At 46.8% G+C, this 23,491-nt stretch overlaps 1 protein-coding gene across 3 annotated transcripts in view; it reads left to right on the forward strand.

Moving 5' to 3' along the window:
• Positions 1 to 19,853, forward strand: part of ND-ACP (NADH dehydrogenase (ubiquinone) acyl carrier protein) — a 20,338-nt gene extending 485 nt beyond the window's left edge. The window contains exons 2-5 of one of the 3 annotated variants that reach the window (XM_053786381.2): positions 5,758 to 5,868; positions 6,003 to 6,113; positions 7,381 to 7,468; positions 19,414 to 19,853. In XM_053786381.2, the coding sequence (XP_053642356.1) occupies positions 5,758 to 5,868; positions 6,003 to 6,113; positions 7,381 to 7,468; positions 19,414 to 19,505 (402 nt within the window). In that variant the 3' untranslated portion in view covers positions 19,506 to 19,853. The remainder of the gene's footprint in view (positions 1 to 5,757; positions 5,869 to 6,002; positions 6,114 to 7,380; positions 7,469 to 19,413) is intronic. The other 2 variants (XM_053786382.2, XM_053786383.2) reach the window with 2 other exon arrangements.
• Positions 19,854 to 23,491: the final 3,638 nt, after the last annotated feature.

Genomic DNA, 23,491 nt, shown 5'->3' on the forward strand with positions numbered 1-23,491 from the left:
CATACGTATAAAAAATTATATTGAAAATTGCGTAAATAAGAACGTGTAACAGGAACTTGATGTCTGTATTTTTCTGCCATCAGAGATTTGTTAGTCCAATGGATTGATAGTCTCTGACTGGCATATAATTCCAGTAGATTGATAAAACTGATGGGTGAAATTTTTATTCTGATTTTCTAACATTGCACATGTATCATTTAGGTGATGTTTAGCTCAGTATATTTGAGGAAGTTCTAGAACTGTAGGAGCTATTTAGCATCTGGGGAATGGGAGGCAATAAGGTTTGATCTGAAGGAAGAAACTCAGCTCAGTTAAGTAGAGATAAACATTGATTTTAAGAAGTTTTACCCCACAGTGGCCCCTCAAGGGAGGTTCCTTGATGTTGGTGAGGGGTTCTTGATCCAAGGAATCGGGTTTGTGCTCCAGTTCCCTGAATTGAGCCTGAATGCCTTCTGTCCCTCCCACATGCACTGTATAATCCTATGGGTTTAGCACTCCCCCATGATTATAATAATTATAATAATACCCCACAGTGGGATTTGATCCACTGCTGGTGAAACTTGTTTTTCCTGCTTAGGTCTTTGAACTGTCATTTGCTGCATTAAATCAGTTTACCAAGGAGAGTGGCTTCAGTATGTGTAGTAAATTCTGGAAATATATTTTCACTTAGTTATGCTTTAATAAAATATATGATGGATGAGTGTAAGTAATACTGATAAAAAAAAAATTACACCGATTCTGCACATATGCTGCTATGTACGATAATCTGTGTAACTGTATTTGTGTACTTGTGCTTGAATAAAAACTTGCTTTCTTATTTCCCTTCCTTTTCACAATGTACTATATTTACTCTGTAGTAGTAATTTTGAATGCTAAGTTTAGCATTAAACATAAATGAAACCTTGTATTAACCTTGTATTATTTTTAAGACTGAATATAAATACAGTGGCACCCCAGTATACAACCACTTTGGAATAAGTCCAACTTGGTTTACGTCCTGTCTGGACGTGAATATTTTTGCTTGGTATACTTCCTTTGTTTGGAATAAATTGTGTGCTAGAACTTGTATGGGTCAAAATGAGTCACGACACCGCGTGCTACCTTGTTTACCTCTCTGTCGAGACAAAGCAAGGATGTTGTCTCTGGGCAGGTCCATGGGCCTGGATGCGAGTGATATGGATGAGTTAGTGGAGAGGCACAGGGAAGAGCTGACCACTGAGGAGCTGCAGGAACTTGAGAAATAAGAACACAAGACTAAGATTAATACTCTCTTCAGGCTCGGAAGAGGAGATAGAAGAAGCCCCTACTTTGTTAATCAAGGGAATCTTTGCCAAATGGATGGACATCAAAAACTTTGCAGAGAAGTCCCACCCCAACAAAGCCCAAACAAGCGTAATAGCATTGTCTGGAATGACCAGACAATGTCACATTTCCGAAACATCCTGAGGAGAAGGCAGAAGCAAAGTTCTTTGGAGGACTTCTGCGCCAGCCTTCATCAGGTGTAGATGTCTCTCTCTCTCTCGCCTGTGTATCAGTGACAAATTTCCGCCGTTCTCTCTGGGACGCTTGTCCTCGTCTATTTTGCCCGCCGGGCACTATACAGGAGGGGCACCTGTTCATCAGCTTACTTTTAGCCAGCTCCATTTTCTTCCGCTCTGTGGAAAATTCTTTAACGGTCTTTGGTGGGAAGCCGGTTACTGAACTCAGGTGGAAGTGTGGGCATCCCTCTGCTGGGGCTTGGCAAGGGGGTCCACTGGATCTAATTGGAAACTTCAAGTTTCTATCTCTATTTACAAAGGAACTTTTGTTCCTTCTCTCTCATCGCCCAGCCTTGGGCAACAATTTTTTCTTGTACCATCGAGAAACCAGGCTCGATACAGCTTCTGCTGTCAGTGGCCCTGATAAACCCAACAAAGAAGTTCTTTGGACAGATTTGTAGTAAAAGTCAAACCTGGTGAGCTTCAACCACGTCCAGATAGGAAAAAAGAGACAGAAAAGAGAAGGGGACTCTCCTTTCAGAGTAACATTTCCTCCTCCTCCCTTCTCAGCACTATCCTAGTAGGCACTCGACTCTTTTTCAGCAAAGTAGAGTGAAGTTAAATTTGCATTTATTTCTTCTAATTCTTTTGTATTTATGTATGTATTTTAGTATTAAAGCAGTGTTTAAGTTATTTTATACAACCCCATCAATGTATAATATTCCAATAACAATAGGATTTTTTCATGGGAACGGATTAATAATTTTCCCTATACAGTGGACCCCCGCATAACGATATTAATCCGTTCATGAGAGCTCATTGTTATGCGAAATTATCGTTATGCGAATTAATTTTCCCCATAAGAAATAATGGAAATCAAATTAATCCGTGCAAGACACCCAAAAGTATGAAAAAAAAAATTTTACCACATGAAATATACATTTTCCTACACACAAAGAGAAGGATACATGCACAATAGTAGAGTAGTACATGCACAGTATATATTGCACATGTACTACTCTACTAAATGAAGAATAAATGACACTTACCTTTATTGAAGATGCAGCAATGACTGATGAGACACTGTGTCCTGGGAGTGCCTTTTCCTCCTGAGTACTGTAGGTCCTGTTTGGCATTTTCTTCCAGAACAGGCCTTATCACACTGTGTATGCCACTACAATTCTTAAATCTCTCAAACCAACCTTTGCTGGCTTTAAATTCATCGATATGAGCACTAGTTCCAGGCGTTTTTCCCTGTTCACCTGGGTGTTAGTCGACTGGTGTGAGTTGCATCCTGGGAGACAAGATTAAGGACCCCAATGGAAACAAGTTAGACAGTCTTCGATGACACACTTTTTTGGGTTATCCTGGGTGGCTAACCCTCTGGGGTTAATTGTTTCTTGGTATTCTCAATAAGCCACACCAACAATGGTGCTACAGCAGCAGCAGCAGCAGACAGTGCTACAGCAGCAGCAGACAGTGCTACAGCAGCAGCAGACAGTGCTACAGCAGCAGCAGACAATGCTACAGCAGCAGCAGACAATGCTACAGCAGCAGCAGACAATGCTACAGCAGCAGCAGACAATGCTACAGCAGCAGCAGACAATGCTACAGCAGCAGCAGACAATGCTACAGCAGCAGCAGATGGTACTACAACAGCAGCAGCAGCAGCTGACGGTGGTACAGCAGCAGCAGCAGCAGCAGCTGACGGTGGTACAGCAGCAGCAGCAGCTGATGGTGCTACAGCAGCAGCAGCAGCAGCAGCTGATGGTGCTGCAGCAGCAGCAGAAGCAGCTGACGGTGCTACAGCAGCAGCAGCAGCAGCTGACGGTGCTACAGCAGCAGCAGCAGCTGACGGTGCTACAGCAGCAGCTGACGGTGCTACAGCAGCAGCAGACGATGCTACAGCAGCAGCAGACGATGCTACAGCAGCAGCAGACGATGCTACAGCAGCAGCAGACGATGCTACAGCAGCAGCAGACGATGCTACAGCAGCAGCAGACGATGCTACAGCAGCAGCAGACGATGCTACAGCAGCAGCAGACGATGCTACAGCAGCAGCAGACGATGCTACAGCAGCAGCAGACGATGCTACAGCAGCAGCAGACGATGCTACAGCAGCAGCAGACGATGCTACAGCAGCAGCAGACGATGCTACAGCAGCAGCAGACGATGGTACAGCAGCAGCAGCAGACGATGGTACAGCAGCAGCAGCAGACGATGGTACAGCAGCAGCAGCAGACGATGGTACAGCAGCAGCAGCAGACGATGGTACAGCAGCAGCAGCAGACGATGGTACAGCAGCAGCAGCAGACGATGGTACAGCAGCAGCAGCAGACGATGGTACAGCAGCAGCAGCAGACGATGGTACAGCAGCAGCAGCAGACGATGGTACAGCAGCAGCAGCAGACGATGGTACAGCAGCAGCAGCAGACGATGGTACAGCAGCAGCAGCAGACGATGGTACAGCAGCAGCAGCAGACGGTGCTACAGCAGCAGCAGCAGACGGTGCTACAGCAGCAGCAGCAGACGGTACTACAGCAGCAGCAGCAGACGGTACTACAGCAGCAGCAGCAGCAGCAGCAGCAGCAGCAGACGGTACTACAGCAGCAGCAGCAGCAGACGGTACTACAGCAGCAGCAGCAGCAGACGGTACTACAGCAGCAGCAGCAGCTGACGGTACTACAGCAGCAGCAGCAGCTGACGGTGGTGCAGCAGCAGCTGACGGTGGTGCAGAAGCAGCAGCAGCAGCTGACGGTGCTACAGCAGCAGCAGCAGCTGACGGTGCTACAGCAGCAGCAGCAGCAGCTGACGGTGCTACAGCAGCAGCAGCAGCAGCTGACGGTGCTACAGCAGCAGCAGCAGCAGCTGACGGTGCTACAGCAGCAGCAGCAGCAGCTGACGGTGCTACAGCAGCAGCAGCAGCAGCTGACGGTGCTACAGCAGCAGCAGCAGCAGCTGACGGTGCTACAGCAGCAGCAGCTGACGGTGCTACAGCAGCAGCAGCAGCAGCTGATGGTGCTACAGCAGCAGCAGCAGCAGCTGATGGTGCTACAGCATCATCAGCAGTTGACCATGGTACCACAGTATCTCGATAATATTTCTCACCCTTTTTACCACAGGGTTGGCACTGGAAGCTTTCTTGGGGCCCATGGCCACTTATTTTGCAGATAAAATCACCAAAAACACTAATAATACGAAATGTTACGATTGTATGCTTGGATGTTACCGCGGAGGCTGGCTTGTAAACAGTGCCACCGGCGGAACATGTGAGGCTGACTCAGGCCGCACATTAGACACATCTCGGACGAACAGCGTTGAGCGGGTTTTTTAGCAGTATGCGAGGCAAAATCTTAGCGATAAAAGTATCGGTATGCGGATTTAACGTTATGTAAGGCCAACGGTATGCGGGGATCCACTGTATTTCTTATGGGAAAGTTTGTTTGGTATACGTCCTGTTTGGTATAAGTCAAAGGTCTTGGAACGGATTAAGGACATATACTGAGGTACCACTGTAGTATTCAATAATGGGTCTAAATATACACAGCTTAGAAATCCTAATGGATATATTATTGTACCATAAATATTGATTGACTTTGTTGTCTTTTTCTAATGTACAGTATTTGTGTACTGAGTGATAATAAATAAAAGAAAGTTACTTCTATATAAATGCTAACAATAATTATTGTACAGATGAATACTGCCAAAATGTAGAGTAATTAACTAATATTGCCATTGCCGTGGTTAGAAGGTTAGCATCTCATTGTTCATGCGACATAGTAGTGAAGTCCAGTGATAGCTACCAGTGTATCAAAGTATTTTGGCTAGGATTTTAAGATTAATTGGGTGGTAGGTAGGACAGGCTTAGGTAAGAGGCATTATTCATGCAGTTGTAGTAGCATCAGCCACTGTTGAGATGCAGCAGTACAAAGGTATTGGCCAATTTTCGTTCTTTGGATTTTTAAGGCAGTTTGTTAGCCCAGACTATAAAAAAAAAATAATGATTAGGCAAAGTTTGTATTGGGTTCCTGTAAAATAATAATTGATAACTTTTAAAGTATTGTGGATCCTATTTGGTAGTGGCTCACATTTAACAAGCAGGATTGGGTCCCCCACTCCTTCCTCTGAAGAACCTACACTGATTTAGCATTTGACATAAAAGTAAAAAGTAAATATCGCTGGTAATTCATAATGCAACTACTAGTAAGCATGGAACATAATTTAAACTATTCTATTGTGTTATTTTTTTTTTCAAAATTAGTTTAATTTGTATAAAAAGCAGGTAAGAAGACAGTGTCTAAGAAGGCACAGCCAAAAACAAACACGGGCAGGAGTATCGGAGAGAGTCATGGAAATCTGCAAGTTGTATAATCCTTCTGGACATGTTGAGGTAATTTTTTAAAGGTTTCACAGTAGCTACAGTACAATATTTGCTTCTCTTTTATAAGACCCCTTCCCCCATCACTTATCAATGTTAACCTATTATAATTTCGGTTTTAAAATAGATTGGCTTTATACTTTCAGACAAAGGGAAGCATTCGTAACTACAGTGTCAAGGAACCTCTGACGCTCGACATGATCCAGCAGAGAGTTTTGCTGGTCCTCAAGCTCTACGATAAAATTAATCCTGAAAAGGTATTTTTTTCCCTGTTAAAATTAACAATTAACATTGAATTACATCATAGATTCCTTGGCATATGTAAAACCTTTTTTTCTAAGCTTGCCTGCTTTTTTTTTTTTTTTTTTTTTTTTTTAAACTCCATACCCTCTATAGTTTTGTTTGTAATAGTATACATGTATATATAAGAGCAGTGTAGTGTAGATTTGTGTGCAAACAGATCTTTGTGTTACAGGAGGAAAGTTAAAGGGTTGTTGTATTCTGGTAAAAATGGTGGCAAGGTAAAAAGAGTTGTCAAATAGAAGGTTTCTAACTAGAAAGATGGGTATGAAGACTGTTAAGCATTGTACAGTATCACATTTGATCATGTCAAGACTGGAATTCAGTTGTTTGTTTCTAAACATTTAAATACTGTTGAGTGTGATCATGGTAATATCTGTAAAGGAATTCAGGAAAACAGATTAATCAGATTTTGGATTAATAGGTATAAATCAGTGGCTTCACTTTAATTAAGTTGTGGTGACAGTTTGATGGCTCATATTAACATCTGTGCCCTTCTAAAAAGACAGTCATGAAACAAGTTTTCTTTTACCCATCCATGATGGAGAAATGCTGATATTTTTAAAAATGTAATGTGTACTGTTTGGTAAGTAAGACAGAGGCAACATTTAGGCATCTTTATTCCGAAACGTTTTTGCCTACACAGTAAGCTTCTTCAGTCGAGTATAGAAAGTATGCAGGAGCAGTAGAGATGTGAAGATGTAATCGGTCCATCACCCTTGAGGATGTAGATTTGAGGTTGTCAGTCCCTCAGCCTGGAGAAGAGTTCTGTTCCATAGTCTGAAACAATATGAAGATCAAGTGACAGTGTGGAGACTTACATACTGTCGGAAGGAGAGGTGTAGAGTAGAAGAAAGAATGTAATCACTGAGAGGTCGCGTCCCTCTAAGATCCAACCACTCTCTTGAAAAAGTTGTCCAAGGTGTTTTCTTTTGTACTAAGATGTCATTGTGTTGCAGTGTCTGAAAGCAAATATCAAAATGGTATACAGTACCGACAAGTTGGCAAGCAAGACACGTAGGCAACATTGTCTTCACATCACTACTGTTCCTGCCTACTTTCTGTACTCGACTGAAGAAGCCTACTGTGCAGGCGAAACGTTTTGGAATAAAGATACCTAAATGTTGCCTATGTGTCTTACTTACCAACTTGTTGGTATTGTTTATCATTTTGACATTCATTGTGTGCTGTTTACATAAACTAATTTTGGCTATGTATTTTCAGCTAACAGTGGAGTCCCATTTCATGCAAGACCTTGGTCTTGATTCCCTTGACCATGTTGAGGTCATAATGGCCATGGAAGATGAGTTTGGTATGTAATCTGGAACTTGGTTACCTTAGCTGTGTCTGTGTAGTTGTAGATCTAAGTAGACTGAATTAATGCCTCCTTACTGTAATGAGCAAATTAAAAGTAATTTGGTATTTTAGTTAAGATGTGTAATTGAATGAGAATCTGCTTGCCCTTTATGTACTTTATTGGGTGTTGAATGGAATTTTGGACACTTAGTGTTATGGAGAAAGTGGCTAAATTCTTGAAGTCTTACCTTGCCTGTGTAAATGGAGAAAAGATGTTTTAATTACAGTAATATAAAACAAAATTTAATGTATGTTCATATAAGATGGCATATGAAAACGTAAATTAATACAGTGCTCCTTACTGAATTGCTTAAAAACGCAAATATGTTGCAAGAGAGGAAAGATAGGCTTAGCTGAGAGGTCACTGAATTAGAGCAAAAACTCAGGATGTCATACCTAACAGAAGAAGCCATAAGAAGTACAAATGGAACAAAGGGCCATACAGGATATTGCAAGAAACCCATAATATTTCTTTCTATGCAAAATCCAAACTAAAAACTACCTGTAAAATTGGACCATTATTGAGAGGAGATTTGTATACTGATGATGAACAGGAAATGAGTGAAATCCTAAAAGGACAGTATGACTCAGTGTTCAGCAACCCACTAAATGACAGCAAGGTAGAAAATGCAGAAATATTTTTCACTCCAGCAGATGACTGCACAGACCAACTGACAGTACAAATCCCATAGATTTTGAAAAAGAAATGGACAACATGCCCACTTGGCACCTGGACTAGATTCATGGAATGCTCTATTTATTAAGAAGTGCAAAGTACCATTAGCACGAGCCCTCAATATTCATTGGAGAAAGAGCTTAAATCTAGGTGAAATACTGGAGGCCTTAAAGAGCTCAAACATAGCTCCTTTGCATAAAGGAGGTAGTAGAGCACTAGCTAAAAATTACAGACCAGTAGCCCTAACTTCTCACATCATAAAAACCTTCGAAAGTGTGATGAGACGGCAGATTACAAATTTCATTTACCAGCATAACCCGAACCAGCATAGTTTTAGAGCAGGACAGTCATGCCAGTCACAGCTGCTTAACCATTATGACAGAATTACAGAGGCATTTGAAGATGACCAAAACGCAGATGTGATTTACACAGATTTTGCAAACCCATTTGATAAATGTGATCATGGAGTGATAGTGCACAAAATGAGGGCCATGGGCATTACGGGGAAGGTAGGCAGATGGATTTTTGGGTTCCTAACACACAACGAAAAATAGTAATGAACAGGTAAGATCAAGTATCGAGGTCAAATGCTCAGTGCCCCAAGGCACTGTCCTGGCACCTCTGCTGTTTCTCATCCGCATAGCAGACATAGATAAAAATACCCGGCACACTTTTGTATCATTATTTGCACGCACCTAACGCTAAAATAAGCACGAAGGCCACTACAGTAGAGGCCACTGAAAAAGTACAGGAAGACAAAAGGGTTTTCCAGTGAGCAGTGAAGAACAACATGACATTCAGTGGTAAAAAGTTCCAGTTGCTTAGGTATGGAAAGAATGAAGAACTCAAAAGGAACACTATATACAAAACATTTGTGCAAAGTGGAGTGAGGTGCAAAGTTTTGCAGAGAATTATCACCCTGACAAAACTGTTGTAAGCTGTGTCTGCAATATGATCAGTGACAGTGTCTTGTCCCATTTTAGGCAAATTTATGTACACCAGAAACAGGCCTCTCTGGGCAGATTTTTTGTGTGACAGGGGTACAGTGACTCTAGCTAATCCTAGTGTCAGTAAAAAACAAATGAGGGAAGTAACCCCAGAGAGGGACTTGATACATGAAGTGCTTATGGAGGGGGATTACCCTTCCACACAATAAGCTCTCCTCCCTTCCCTCCTTGCTGCCTTCCATATGCCAACAAGAGTCTTCAATAAAGGTATGTAATATTCATTTATTATTAAAATTACTGCTTTATATTTTTCTCATTGTTTTCTGTATGTAAAATTATAGTTATTCTCTATAAGATGTATTTTTTATTAATATTTTTGGGTGTCTGGAAAGGATTAATTGGATTTGCATTATTTCTTATGGGAAATATTGCTTCAGTTTTTGTATAATTCGGTTTTCGTTAGACTTTCTAGAACGAATTAATCATGAAAACCAAGGTTCCACTGTATTATAATTATTGAACATGTTTTAATGGGAATACAGGAATAAATATTTCACTACACATAAAATGATTAGTTTGCACCTACATTTAAATTTTACTCTCCACAGTTGTCAAATATTTTGGCAGTTTTTGAGAGCCATTCTAGGAAGAGGGAAATTGATTTAACAACTTCAGTTGTAGGGCAAATGAACCTCACTAGGTGCATGACAATCAAAATGAAAATGAACCATAGATTACAGTCACAATAGGCTCATTTGGAACGTCAAGAGAAGCCAGTTGGCTATGTTTAGAGGTACAGGTCGGCCATCACTAATCCGGCATCATTGGGACCTGTAGTGTACCAGATTACAGAGTGGTTAGGGTAGAATACACTTAATTAACCTATCAGTAGAGAGACTTGCTGCTGTGGATTTACAACCATCTGCACAATTTGAGTCGGTATAATGATGAAATTTGAAATTATGCTAGCTGAAATTAGTGCCAGATTACTGATAGAACTGGATAACTGATTGCCGGATTAGTGATGGTAGACCTGTATTAACAATCGAGAGACCCTGTGATATCTCCAGACAACTTTAAAGATTCCACATTCCTTAACGAACGTTCACCAAAAAAAATGTTACCATGTGATTATTTACACACACACAAAAAAAAAAAAATACAAAAAAAAAAAATACAATTTCATTCATACTTCCTCTGGCCAGATCCCCATTTAATTTTGAGTTTGATATTAAAATAGTTATACGATTTCATTCAAAGTAGATGCCTTGGATTTTCAAGGCCCAAATTTCTTCTTAGTTAAGGTGGTTTTTGGGCACAAAGTGATATTGAAAGAGGTTAAACCATCAAGAGTGCCTGTGATATTTACCGCTTATGGTTTAAGGAAGTGATCAATAATAGGGAAAAGAAAATTTGCCATGAAATTTCGTAATTATAAAAGCAGGAGCAGGTTGTTAAAATGGAGAAAGAGCCCTAGGTTTTTTAGTTTAAAATTTCATTAATCGAATGTTCGTTAAGCAAGGGATTACATGTACTGTACTTGTCTGAGCTAGTCTTTTCATAGAACAACATTGGCAATTAGTAGACAGGATTGCTGATTCATTATAAGGGATGGGTCAGTGACAGTATTGGTTTGTTAAATACATTCTTAGAATTTCTGCATGCCTTTTACCAAGTGACAGCTCACTCATTCAGGTTGTAAGTAGTTGGTCTACTGTGGCTGGTTAGACAACCACCATGTCGTCTGTTTTTATATATATATATATTATATACAGTGGACCCCCGGCATACGATGGCATCGGCATACGTTAAATCCGGCATACAATACGTTTTAATGCAAAAAATTTGCCCCGCCACATGCGATTCGCCTGGGATGCATCCCACGTGTGTCCTCGGCTGCCCCATGCGTGCCAGTGTTTACAAGCCAGCCAATGCGGTCGCATCCATGCATACAATCGGTACATTTCATATTATCACAGCGTTTTTAGCGATTGTACCTGCAAAATAAGTCACCATGGGGCCCCAAGAAAGCTTCTAGTGTCAACTGTGTGGTAAAAAAGGTGAAAATTACTATGGAAATGAAGAAAGAAACAATTGCTAAGTACGAAAGTGGAGTGCGTGTCTTGGAGCTGGCCAGGTTGTATACCAAACCCCAATCAACCATCGCTACTATTGTGGCCAAAAAGGGCAATCAAGGAAGCTGTTCTTGCAAAAGGTGCAAGTTTGTTTTCGAAACAGAGATCACAAGTACTCGAAGATGTTGAGAGACTGTTATTGGTGTGGATAAACGAAAAACAGATAGCAAGAGATACCATCTCTTAAGCGATCATATGTAAAAAGGGTGTGAAATACGTACTATCATACCACGGTCAGCTGTTGCTGAACCACAGTGAGCTGCTGCTGCTGCACCACAGTCAGCTGCTGCTGCTGCACCACAGTCAGCTGCTGCTGCTGCACCACAGTCAGCTGCTGCTGCTGCACCACAGTCAGCTGCTGCTGCTGCACCACAGTCAGCTGCTGCTGCTGCTGTACCACAGTCAGCTGCTGCTGCTGCTGCACCACAGTCAGCTGCTGCTGCTGCACCACAGTCTGCTGCTGCTGCTGCTGCACCACAGTCTGCTGCTGCTGCTGCTGCTGTACCACAGTCAGCTGCTGCTGCTCCACAGTCAGCTGCTGCTGCTCCACAGTCAGCTGCTGCTGCTGCACCACAGTCTGCTGCTGCTGCTGCTGCACCACAGTCTGCTGCTGCTGCTGCTGCTGCACCACAGTCAGCTGCTGCTGCTGCTGCTGCACCACAGTCAGCTGCTGCTGCTGCACCACAGTCTGCTGCTGCTGCTGCTGCACCACAGTCAGCTGCTGCTGCTGCTGCTGCACCACAGTCTGCTGCTGCTGCTGCTGCACCACAGTCTGCTGCTGCTGCTGCTGCACCACAGTCAGCTGCTGCTGCTGCTGCACCACAGTCAGCTGCTGCTGCTGCTGCTGCACCACAGTCAGCTGCTGCTGCTGCTGCACCACAGTCAGCTGCTGCTGCTGCACCACAGTCAGCTGCTGCTGCACCACAGTCAGCTGCTGCTGCTGCACCACAGTCAGCTGCTGCTGCTGCTGCACCACAGTCAGCTGCTGCTGCTGCTGCTGCTGCACCACAGTCAGCTGCTGCTGCTGCTGCTGCACCACAGTCAGCTGCTGCTGCTGCACCACCTGCTGCTGCTGCTGCTGCTGCACCACAGTCAGCTGCTGCTGCTGCTGCTGCACCACAGCTCAGCTGCTGCTGCACCACAGTCAGCTGCTGCTGCTGCACCACAGTCAGCTGCTGCTGCTGCTGCTGCTGCACCACAGTCAGCTGCTGCTGCTGCTGCACCACAGTCAGCTGCTGCTGCTGCTGCACCACAGTCAGCTGCTGCTGCTGCTGCACCACAGTCTGCTGCTGCTGCACCACAGTCTGCTGCTGCTGCACCACAGTCAGCTGCTGCTGCTGCACCACAGTCTGCTGCTGCTGCACCACAGTCAGCTGCTGCTGCTGCACCACAGTCAGCTGCTGCTGCTGCACCACAGTCTGCTGCTGCTGCACCACAGTCAGCTGCTGCTGCTGCTGCTGCTGCACCACAGTCAGCTGCTGCTGCTGCTGCTGCACCACAGTCAGCTGCTGCTGCTGCTGCTGCACCACAGTCAGCTGCTGCTGCTGCTGCTGCACCACAGTCAGCTGCTGCTGCTGCTGCTGCACCACAGTCAGCTGCTGCTGCTGCTGCACCACAGTCAGCTGCTGCTGCTGCTGCTCCACAGTCAGCTGCTGCTGCACCACAGTCAGCTGCTGCTGCACCACAGTCAGCTGCTGCTGCTGCACCACAGTCAGCTGCTGCTGCTGCTGCTGCACCACAGTCAGCTGCTGCTGCTGCTGCTGCTGCACCACAGTCAGCTGCTGCTGCACCACAGTCAGCTGCTGCTGCACCACAGTCAGCTGCTGCTGCACCACAGTCAGCTGCTGCTGCACCACAGTCAGCTGCTGCTGCTGCACCACAGTCAGCTGCTGCTGCACCACAGTCAGCTGCTGCTGCTGCACCACAGTCAGCTGCTGCTGCACCACAGTCAGCTGCTGCTGCTGCTGCTGCTGCACCACAGTCAGCTGCTGCTGCTGCACCACAGTCAGCTGCTGCTGCTGCTGCACCACAGTCAGCTGCTGCTGCTGCTGCTGCTGCACCACAGTCAGCTGCTGCTGCTGCTGCTGCTGCTGCTGCACCACAGTCAGCTGCTGCTGCTGCTGCTGCTGCACCACAGTCAGCTGCTGCTGCTGCTGCTGCTGCTGCTGCACCACAGTCAGCTGCTGCTGCTGCACCACAGTCAGCTGCTGCTGCTGCACTGCACCACAGTCAGCTGCTGCTGCTGCTGCACCACAGTCAGGTGCTGCTGCTGCACCACAGTCAGGTGCTGCTGCTGCACCACAGTCAGGTGCTGCTGCTGCACCACAGTCAGGTGCTGCTGCTGCACCACAGTCAGGTGCTGCTGCTGCACCACAGTCAGGTGCTGCTGCTGCACCACAGTCAGGTGCTGCTGCTGCTGCACCACAGTCGGCTGCTGCTGCACCACAGTCAGCTGCTGCTGCTGCTGCACCACAGTCGGCTGCTGCTGCTGCACCACAGTCGGCTGCTGCTGCTGCACCACAGTCGGCTGCTGCTGCAGCACTGCTGCTGCTGCACCACAGTCAGCTGCTGCTGCTGCTGCACCACAGTCAGCTGCTGCTGCTGCTGCACCACAGTCAGCTGCTGCTGCACCACAGTCAGCTGCTGCTGCTGCTGCACCACAGGCGGCTGCTGCTGCACCACAGTCGGCTGCTGCTGCACCACAGTCGGCTGCTGCTGCACCACAGTCGGCTGCTGCTGCACCACAGTCGGCTGCTGCTGCACCACAGTCGGCTGCTGCTGCACCACAGTCGGCTGCTGCTGCTGCTGCTGCACCACAGTCGGCTGCACCACTGCTGCTGCTGCACCACAGTCAGCTGCTGCTGCTGCTGCACCACAGTCAGCTGCTGCTGCTGCACCACAGTCAGCTGCTGCTGCTGCACCACAGTCAGCTGCTGCTGCTGCACCACAGTCAGCTGCTGCTGCTGCACCACAGTCAGCTGCTGCTGCTGCACCACAGTCAGCTGCTGCTGCTGCACCACAGTCAGCTGCTGCTGCTGCACCACAGTCAGCTGCTGCTGCTGCACCACAGTCAGCTGCTGCTGCTGCACCACAGTCAGCTGCTGCTGCTGCTGCACCACAGTCAGCTGCTGCACCACAGTCAGCTGCTGCACCACAGTCAGCTGCTGCACCACAGTCAGCTGCTGCACCACAGTCAGCTGCTGCTGCTGCACCACAGTCAGCTGCTGCTGCTGCACCACAGTCAGCTGCTGCTGCTGCACCACAGTCAGCTGCTGCTGCTGCACCACAGTCAGCTGCTGCTGCTGCACCACAGTCAGCTGCTGCTGCTGCACCACAGTCAGCTGCTGCTGCTGCACCACAGTCAGCTGCTGCTGCTGCACCACAGTCAGCTGCTGCTGCTGCACCACAGTCAGCTGCTGCTGCTGCACCACAGTCAGCTGCTGCTGCTGCACCACAGTCAGCTGCTGCTGCTGCACCACAGTCAGCTGCTGCTGCTGCACCACAGTCAGCTGCTGCTGCTGCACCACAGTCAGCTGCTGCTGCTGCACCACAGTCAGCTGCTGCTGCTGCACCACAGTCAGCTGCTGCTGCTGCACCACAGTCAGCTGCTGCTGCTGCACCACAGTCAGCTGCTGCTGCTGCACCACAGTCAGCTGCTGCTGCTGCACCACAGTCAGCTGCTGCTGCTGCACCACAGTCAGCTGCTGCTGCTGCACCACAGTCAGCTGCTGCTGCTGCACCACAGTCAGCTGCTGCTGCTGCACCACAGTCAGCTGCTGCTGCTGCACCACAGTCAGCTGCTGCTGCTGCACCACAGTCAGCTGCTGCTGCTGCACCACAGTCAGCTGCTGCTGCTGCACCACAGTCAGCTGCTGCACCACTCAGCTGCTGCTGCTGCACCACAGTCAGCTGCTGCTGCTGCACCACAGTCAGCTGCTGCTGCTGCACCACAGTCAGCTGCTGCTGCACCACAGTCAGCTGCTGCTGCTGCTGCACCACAGTCAGCTGCTGCTGCTGCTGCACCACAGTCAGCTGCTGCTGCTGCACTACAGTCAGCTGCTGCTGCACCATCATCTGTTGCTGCACCAGTCAGCTGTTGTTGAACACAGTCAGCTGCTGCTGCAACACAGTCAGCTGCTGCTGCAACACAGCTGCTGCTGCAACACAGCTGCTGCTGCAACACAGTCAGCTGCTGCTGCAACACAGTCAGCTGCTGCTGCACCACAGTCTGCTGCTGCTGCACCACAGCCTGCTGCTGCTGCTGCACCACAGCCTGCTGCTGCTGCTGCACCACAGCCTGCTGCTGCTGCTGCTGCACCACAGTCAGCTGCTGCTGCTGCTGCTGCACCACAGTCGGCTGCTGCTGCTGCACCACAGTCGGCTGCTGCTGCTGCACCACAGTCGGCTGCTGCTGCTGCACCACAGTCGGCTGCTGCTGCTGCACCACAGTCGGCTGCTGCTGCTGCACCACAGTCGGCTGCTGCACCACAGTCTGCTGCTGCACCACAGTCTGCTGCTGCACCACAGTCTGCTGCTGCACCACAGTCTGCTGCTGCACCACAGTCTGCTGCTGCACCACAGTCTGCTGCTGCTGCACCACAGTCTGCTGCTGCTGCACCACAGTCAGCTGCTGCTGCTGCTGCTGCACCACAGTCAGCTGCTGCTGCTGCACCACAGTCAGCTGCTGCTGCTGCACCACAGTCAGCTGCTGCTGCACCACAGTCAGCTGCTGCTGCTGCACCACAGTCAGCTGCTGCTGCTGCACCACAGTCAGCTGCTGCTGCTGCTGCACCACAGTCAGCTGCTGCTGCTGCTGCTGCACCACAGTCAGCTGCTGCTGCTGCACCACAGTCTGCTGCTGCTGCACCACAGTCAGCTGCTGCTGCTGCTGCTGCACCACAGTCGGCAGCTGCTGCTGCACCACAGTCGGCAGCTGCTGCTGCACCACAGTCGGCAGCTGCTGCTGCACCACAGTCGGCAGCTGCTGCTGCACCACAGTCGGCAGCTGCTGCTGCACCACAGTCGGCAGCTGCTGCTGCACCACAGTCGGCTGCTGCACCACAGTCGGCTGCTGCACCACAGTCGGCTGCTGCACCACAGTCGGCTGCTGCTGCTGCACCACCACAGTCAGCTGTGCTGCTGCTGCTGCACCACAGTGCTGCTGCTGCTGCACACAGTCAGCTGCTGCTGCTGCTGCACCACAGTCAGCTGCTGCTGCTGCACCACAGTCGGCAGCTGCTGCTGCACCACAGTCTGCTGCTGCTGCTGCTGCACCACAGTCAGCTGCTGCTGCTCCACAGTCAGCTGCTGCTGCTGCACCACAGTCAGCTGCTGCTGCTGCACCACAGGCTGCTGCTGCTGCTGCACCACAGTTGCTGCTGCTGCTGCACCACAGTCGGCTGCTGCTGCTGCTGCACCACAGTCAGCTGCTGCTGCTGCACCACAGTCGGCAGCTGCTGCTGCACCACAGTCGGCAGCTGCTGCTGCACCACAGTCGGCTGCTGCACCACAGTCGGCTGCTGCACCACAGTCGGCTGCTGCACCACAGTCGGCTGCTGCACCACAGTCTGCTGCTGCACCACAGTCTGCTGCTGCACCACAGTCTGCTGCTGCACCACAGTCTGCTGCTGCACCACAGTCTGCTGCTGCACCACAGTCTGCTGCTGCACCACAGTCTGCTGCTGCTGCTGCACCACCACAGTCAGCTGCTGCTGCACCACAGTCTGTTGCTGCTGCTGCTGCACCACAGTCAGCTGCTGCTGCACCACAGTCAGCACCACTCAGCTGCTGCTGCTGCACCACAGTCAGCTGCTGCTGCACCACAGTCAGCTGCTGCTGCTGCACCACAGTCAGCTGCTGCTGCTGCTGCTGCACCACAGTCAGCTGCTGCTGCTGCACCACAGTCAGCTGCTGCTGCTGCTGCACCACAGTCAGCTGCTGCTGCTGCTGCTGCTGCTGCTGCACCACAGTCAGCTGCTGCTGCACCAGTCAGCTGTTGCTGAACCACAGTGAGGTGCTGTTGCACCACAGCTGCTGTTGCACCAGTCAGCTGCTGTTGCACCACAGTCAGCTGCTGTTGCACCACAGTCAGCTGCTGTTGCACCACAGTCAGCTGCTGTTGCACCACAGTCAGCTGCTGTTGCACCACGGTCAGCTGCTGCCGAACCACCGTCAGCTGTTGCCGCACCACGGTCAGCTGTTGCCGCACCACGGTCAGCTGTTGCCGCACCACGGTCAGCTGTTGCCGCACCACGGTCAGCTGTTGCCGCACCACGGTCAGCTGTTGCCGCACCACGGTCAGCTGTTGCCGCACCACGGTCAGCTGTTGCCGCACCACGGTCAGCTGTTGCCGCACCACGGTCAGCTGTTGCCGCACCACGGTCAGCTGTTGCCGCACCACGGTCAGCTGTTGCCGCACCACGGTCAGCTGTTGCCGCACCACGGTCAGCTGTTGCCGCACCACGGTCAGCTGTTGCCGCACCACGGTCAGCTGTTGCCGCACCACGGTCAGCTGTTGCCGCACCACGGTCAGCTGTTGCCGCACCACGGTCAGCTGTTGCCGCACCACGGTCAGCTGTTGCCGCACCACGGTCAGCTGTTGCCGCACCACGGTCAGCTGGTCCTAGTGGCATTAAAAGAAGGGAAGTAACCCCAGAAAAGGACGTGCTACCTAAAGTCCTAATGGAAGGGGATTCCCCTTCTAAACATTAACAACTTCCATACTATCCCCTCCTCCCATCCCATCAATCATCACCAGATCTTCAATAAAGGAAAGTGTCAGTTTGTGTGTATTAAAATTAATATTTCTGTAAATTTTTTTTTTTCATACTTTGTGATGTCTTGCACGGATTAATTTGATTTCCATTATTTCTTATGGGGAAAATTAATTCGCCTTACAATAATTTCGGCATACGATGAGCTCTCGGGAACGGATTAATATCGTATGCCGGGGATCCTCTGTGTGTATATATATATATATATATATATATTTTTTTTTTTTTTTTCAACAAGTCGGTCGTCTCCCACATTTATAATTACCATATTTATCTTTACCGTATTTACTTTTTTTTATTAACACATTGGCCATCTCTCGCTAAAAGGTGGTGGCCCAAAAAAGAAAAGCTTTCGTCATTCACTGTCACTCTTGCCAGAGGTGCACTTACACTACAGTTATAAAACTGCAACATTAACACCCCTCCTTCAGAATTCAGACACTGTATTTCCCATCTCCAGGACTCGAGTCCAGCCTGCCAGTTTCCTTGAATCTCCTCATAAATGTTACCTTGCTCACACTCCAATAGCACATAAAGTCCTAAAAACCATTTGTCTCCATTCGCTCTTATCTAACATGCTCCTGCATGTTGGAAGTCCAAGCCCCTCGCATACAAAACCTCCTTTATCCCCTCCCTCCAACCTTTCCTAGGCCTACCCCTACCCCACCTTCCCTCCACTACAGATTTATAAACACTCATTCTATTTTGTTCCAGCCTCTCTACATGACCTAACTACCACAACCCCTCCTCAGCCCTCTGGATAATAGTTTTGGTAATCCTGCACCTCCTTCTAATTTCCAAACTACGAATTCTCTGCATTATATTCGCACCACACATTGCCCTCAGACATAACATCTCCACTGCCTCCAGCCTTCTCCTTGTAGCAACATTCACCACCCATGTTTCACACCTACATAAGAGTGTTGGTGTAACTATACTCTCATACATTACCCCTCTTTGCTTCCTTGGACAAAATTTTGTCTCCACAGGCTCTTAAGTGCACCACTCTCCTTTTTCTCATCAATTCTGATTCACCTCGTCTTTCATAGACCCATCTGCTGACACGTCCCCTCCTGAATATCTGATGAATACATTCACCTCCTCCATACTTTTCTCTCCAATCTGATATCCAATCTTTCATCACCTAAGATTTTTATCCTCATCACCTTACTCTTTCCTATATTCACTTTTTCTTCTTTTACACACCCAACCAAGCTTATCCACCAACCTCTGCCACTTCTCTTCAGAATTTCCCAAAAAGCACAGTGTCAGCAGCAAAGAGCAAATGTGACAACTCCCACTTTGTATTTATCTTTACTGTATCTTTACAAAAGTCCTATTAAATTAATAAAATAAAATTTCCTCAACAGGGTTTGAAATCCCAGATGGCGATGCAGAAAAGCTTTTACGGCCGGCAGATATCATAAGATACGTAGCAGACAAAGAAGACATTTATGATTAAAATCCCAGTGTGTGTGTGGTTTAAAATATTGGACCGAGTGTCACTTTCAGGCTAAAATCCTGTGTATGGTAGTAGCAGGGCGAAGACCTTGGGAATTTTAGCCAAACTCGTGTGGTGATCAGGTGTTTGAACGAGATGTGCACGGAGATGTATATACTGTAATTCTGCCTAAGAAAAAACCATAAATGAAAATGAAGTGAAATTCAAAACTTTATTCTCATTTTCATTTTGGTCAAACAACAGGAATAATTTGCTACTGGTTTAGTTTATTATTTAGACCAAATTTTTACCAAGCACTTGTAATTAAATATGTACAGATGCTAAATAAATAAAATAATCTTTTTTGTTTATAGTGTTTAGTGATAAATGTTCACAACCTATTATAAAAAAAAGTTATTGGAAAATGCTATAAACAAATTATTCAGCATTACAGGTAAGGGGTAAAGGTGTCAAGAGTTAAAATGCAGAAATGAAGGGGATTTTACAAAGCTCTTATGATACTTTCTTAGATAATTATATCCTTAGTACTCTCTTCCCTTTAGGGAAGGTTCCTTGGTGCTGGCAAGAGGCTCTTGCTTTAAGCAATTGAACCTGCCCTCTCTTGCCTTGAATCAGACCTGAATGCCTCTCATTTCCCCCTGATGCTCTGATTCTTAGATTTAATGCTCCCATCAAAATTAATAATCCAAATTAGGGACATAACCCCCCTCCCCCCCACACACACACACACAAAGGGAGGTTCCTTGAACTCCAAAGCTTTTGATCCATGGAACTGGACTTGTCACTCGTAAATGGATCAAACCTGAATGCCTCAATTCCCCAAAGCAGTATATAAGCTCTATAGGTTAAACACTCATCCCGTGAAATATAAATATGAGGATAATCGTGGAATGCATATTAACGACACTAGTACAGAATAAATGTCAGGGTACTGGAAGAGGAGGACAAGTTTCTAAACTAAACACAAGCCATTGAAGTGACCTGGCTGACAGTTCTTGTAGGGTTCCTCTTTCAACGTAGGGTTCCTCTTTCAACGTGGGGGCTGAAGAGACTTTGATGCTATGGAAGGCCTTTTAATCTATGGAATTGGAGTTATCGTCCTCTTCCATAGATGAAACTGGATTACCTCCCATTCCTCCTGTTCCTTATGGGCTGAGCACTTACCATGAATATATGAAGCATATTGGGCATTTTAAGTAAAATTGGCTTGTGCCTTGTAGATAACCAACTAATTCAAACTGTGGTAGGATGTCCAGTACTAAATGATGCATGGATTACTTTTGTGATGTGTTCATTATTCCTTCCTTTGACCTATATTATTATAATAAAAAAGAATTTTGGAGTGAGTTAAACAAGTTAAGAAAGCCTAGGGAAAATATGGATTTGTCAGTTAAAAACAGAGTAGGGGAGTTAGTAGATGGGGAGATGGAGGTATTGGGTAGATGGCGAGAATATTTTGAGGAACTTTTAAATGTTAAGGAAGAAACAGAGGCAGTAATTTCATGCACTGGTCAGGGAGGTATACCATCTTTTAGGAGTGAAGAAGAGCAGAATGTAAGTGTGGGGGAGGTACGTGAGGCATTACGTAAAATGAAAGGGGGTAAAGCAGCTGGAACTGATGGGATCATGACAGAAATGTTAAAAGCAGGGGGGGATATAGTGTTGGAGTGGTTGGTACTTCTGTTTAATAAATGTATGAAAGAGGGGAAGGTACCTAGGGATTGGCAGAGCATGTATAGTCCCTTTATATAAAGGGAAAGGGGACAAAAGAGACTGTAAAAATTATAGAGGAATAAGCTTACTGAGTATACCAGGAAAAGTGTACGGTAGGGTTATAATTGAAAGAATTAGAGGTAAGACAGAATGTAGGATTGCGGATGAGCAAGGAGGTTTTAGAGTGGGTAGGGGATGTGTAGATCAGGTGTTTACATTGAAGCATATATGTGAACAGTATTTAGATAAAGATAGGGAAGTTTTTATTGCATTTATGGATTTAGAAAAGGCATATGATAGAGTGGATAGAGGAGCAATGTGGCAGATGTTGCAAGTTTATGGAATAGGTGGTAAGTTACTAAATGCTGTAAAGAGCTTTTATGAGGATAGTGAGGCTCAGGTTAGGGTGTGTAGAAGAGAGGGAGACTACTTCCCGGTAAAAGTAGGTCTTAGACAGGGATGTGTAATGTCACCATGGTTGTTTATTATATTTATAGATGGGGTTGTTAAGGAAGTAAATGCTAGGGTGTTTGGGAGAGGGGTGGGATTAAATTATGTGGAATCAAATTCAAAATGGGAATTGACACAGTTACTTTTTGCTGATGATACTGTGCTTATGGGAGATTCTAAAGAAAAATTGCAAAGGTTAGTGGATGAGTTTGGGAATGTGTGTAAAGGTAGAAAGTTGAAAGTGAACATAGAAAAGAGTAAGGTGATGAGGGTGTCAAATGATTTAGATAAAGAAAAATTGGATATCAAATTGGGGAGGAGGAGTATGGAAGAAGTGAATGTTTTCAGATACTTGGGAGTTGACGTGTCGGCGGATGGATTTATGAAGGATGAGGTTAATCATAGAATTGATGAGGGAAAAAAGGTGAGTGGTGCGTTGAGGTATATGTGGAGTCAAAAAACGTTATCTATGGAGGCAAAGAAGGGAATGTATGAAAGTATAGTAGTACCAACACTCTTATATGGGTGTGAAGCTTGGGTGGTAAATGCAGCAGCGAGGAGACGGTTGGAGGCAGTGGAGATGTCCTGTTTAAGGGCAATGTGTGGTGTAAATATGCAGAAAATTCGGAGTGTGGAAATTAGGAGAAGGTGTGGAGTTAATAAAAGTATTAGTCAGAGGGCAGAAGAGGGGTTGTTGAGGTGGTTTGGTCATTTAGAGAGAATGGATCAAAGTAGAATGACATGGAAAGCATATAAATCTATAGGGGAAGGAAGGCGGGGTAGGGGTCGTCCTCGAAAGGGTTGGAGAGAGGGGGTAAAGGAGGTTTTGTGGGTAAGGGGCTTGGACTTCCAGCAAGCGTGCGTGAGCGTGTTAGATAGGAGTGAATGGAGACGAATGGTACTTGGGACCTGACGATCTGTTGGAGTGTGAGCAGGGTAATATTTAGTGAAGGGATTCAGGGAAACCGGTTATTTTCATATAGTCGGACTTGAGTCCTGGAAATGGGAAGTACAATGCCTGCACTTTAAAGGAGGGGTTTGGGATATTGGCAGTTTGGAGGGATATGTTGTGTATCTTTATATGTGTATGCTTCTAGACTGTTGTATTCTGAGCACCTCTGCAAAAACAGTGATAATGTGCGAGTGTGGTGAAAGTGTTGAATGATGATGAAAGTATTTTCTTTTTGGGGATTTTCTTTCTTTTTTGGGTCACCCTGCCTCGGTGGGAGACGGCCGACTTTTTGAAAAAAAAAAAAAAAAAAAAAAAAAGCTCTAAGCCACAAGGGCTATACAGCCCTTTGACCTATAAAGGACCCCTCAAGGAAGGTCCCTTTATGCTGGTGAGGGGCTTGATCTAGGGAATTGGATCTGTGCTCTAGTTCCCTGAATTAAACCTGAATACCTTCCATAGGCACTGTATAATCCTATGGGTTTACCTCTTCCCCCTCAATTATAATGACGACCTATAAAGGTAGTGTCATTAAGAGACTGTTGTCTAAAATTATCTGTACAGAAGAGAAAAGAGGTTTTGTTACATTATTTCACTCGTGGGTAGTGCCGAATCTGCAGGTGATGTTCAGCACCTTTGGAAATGGAAGGTAGTCAAATTCAACCAAAGAAAATGTAAGTTGGTTTCTCTAGGTTGAGCTCCACACCAGCATCGAGGAACCTACTTAGAAGGGTTGGGTGGCTACAGGGAAGGTGGGGAGAAAGTTGAATTATAATTAAAACCAAGTGCTAAACCCACAAGGTTTGGAGAAAGTTTGATTCAGAAAGGCAGATTAGAATGATCAGGTAATGGAGGTAAAATTGGATGAGATTTC

This window comes from Cherax quadricarinatus, unplaced genomic scaffold, assembly GCF_038502225.1.
Source record: "Cherax quadricarinatus isolate ZL_2023a unplaced genomic scaffold, ASM3850222v1 Contig1994, whole genome shotgun sequence".
Taxonomy (NCBI): domain Eukaryota; kingdom Metazoa; phylum Arthropoda; class Malacostraca; order Decapoda; family Parastacidae; genus Cherax; species Cherax quadricarinatus.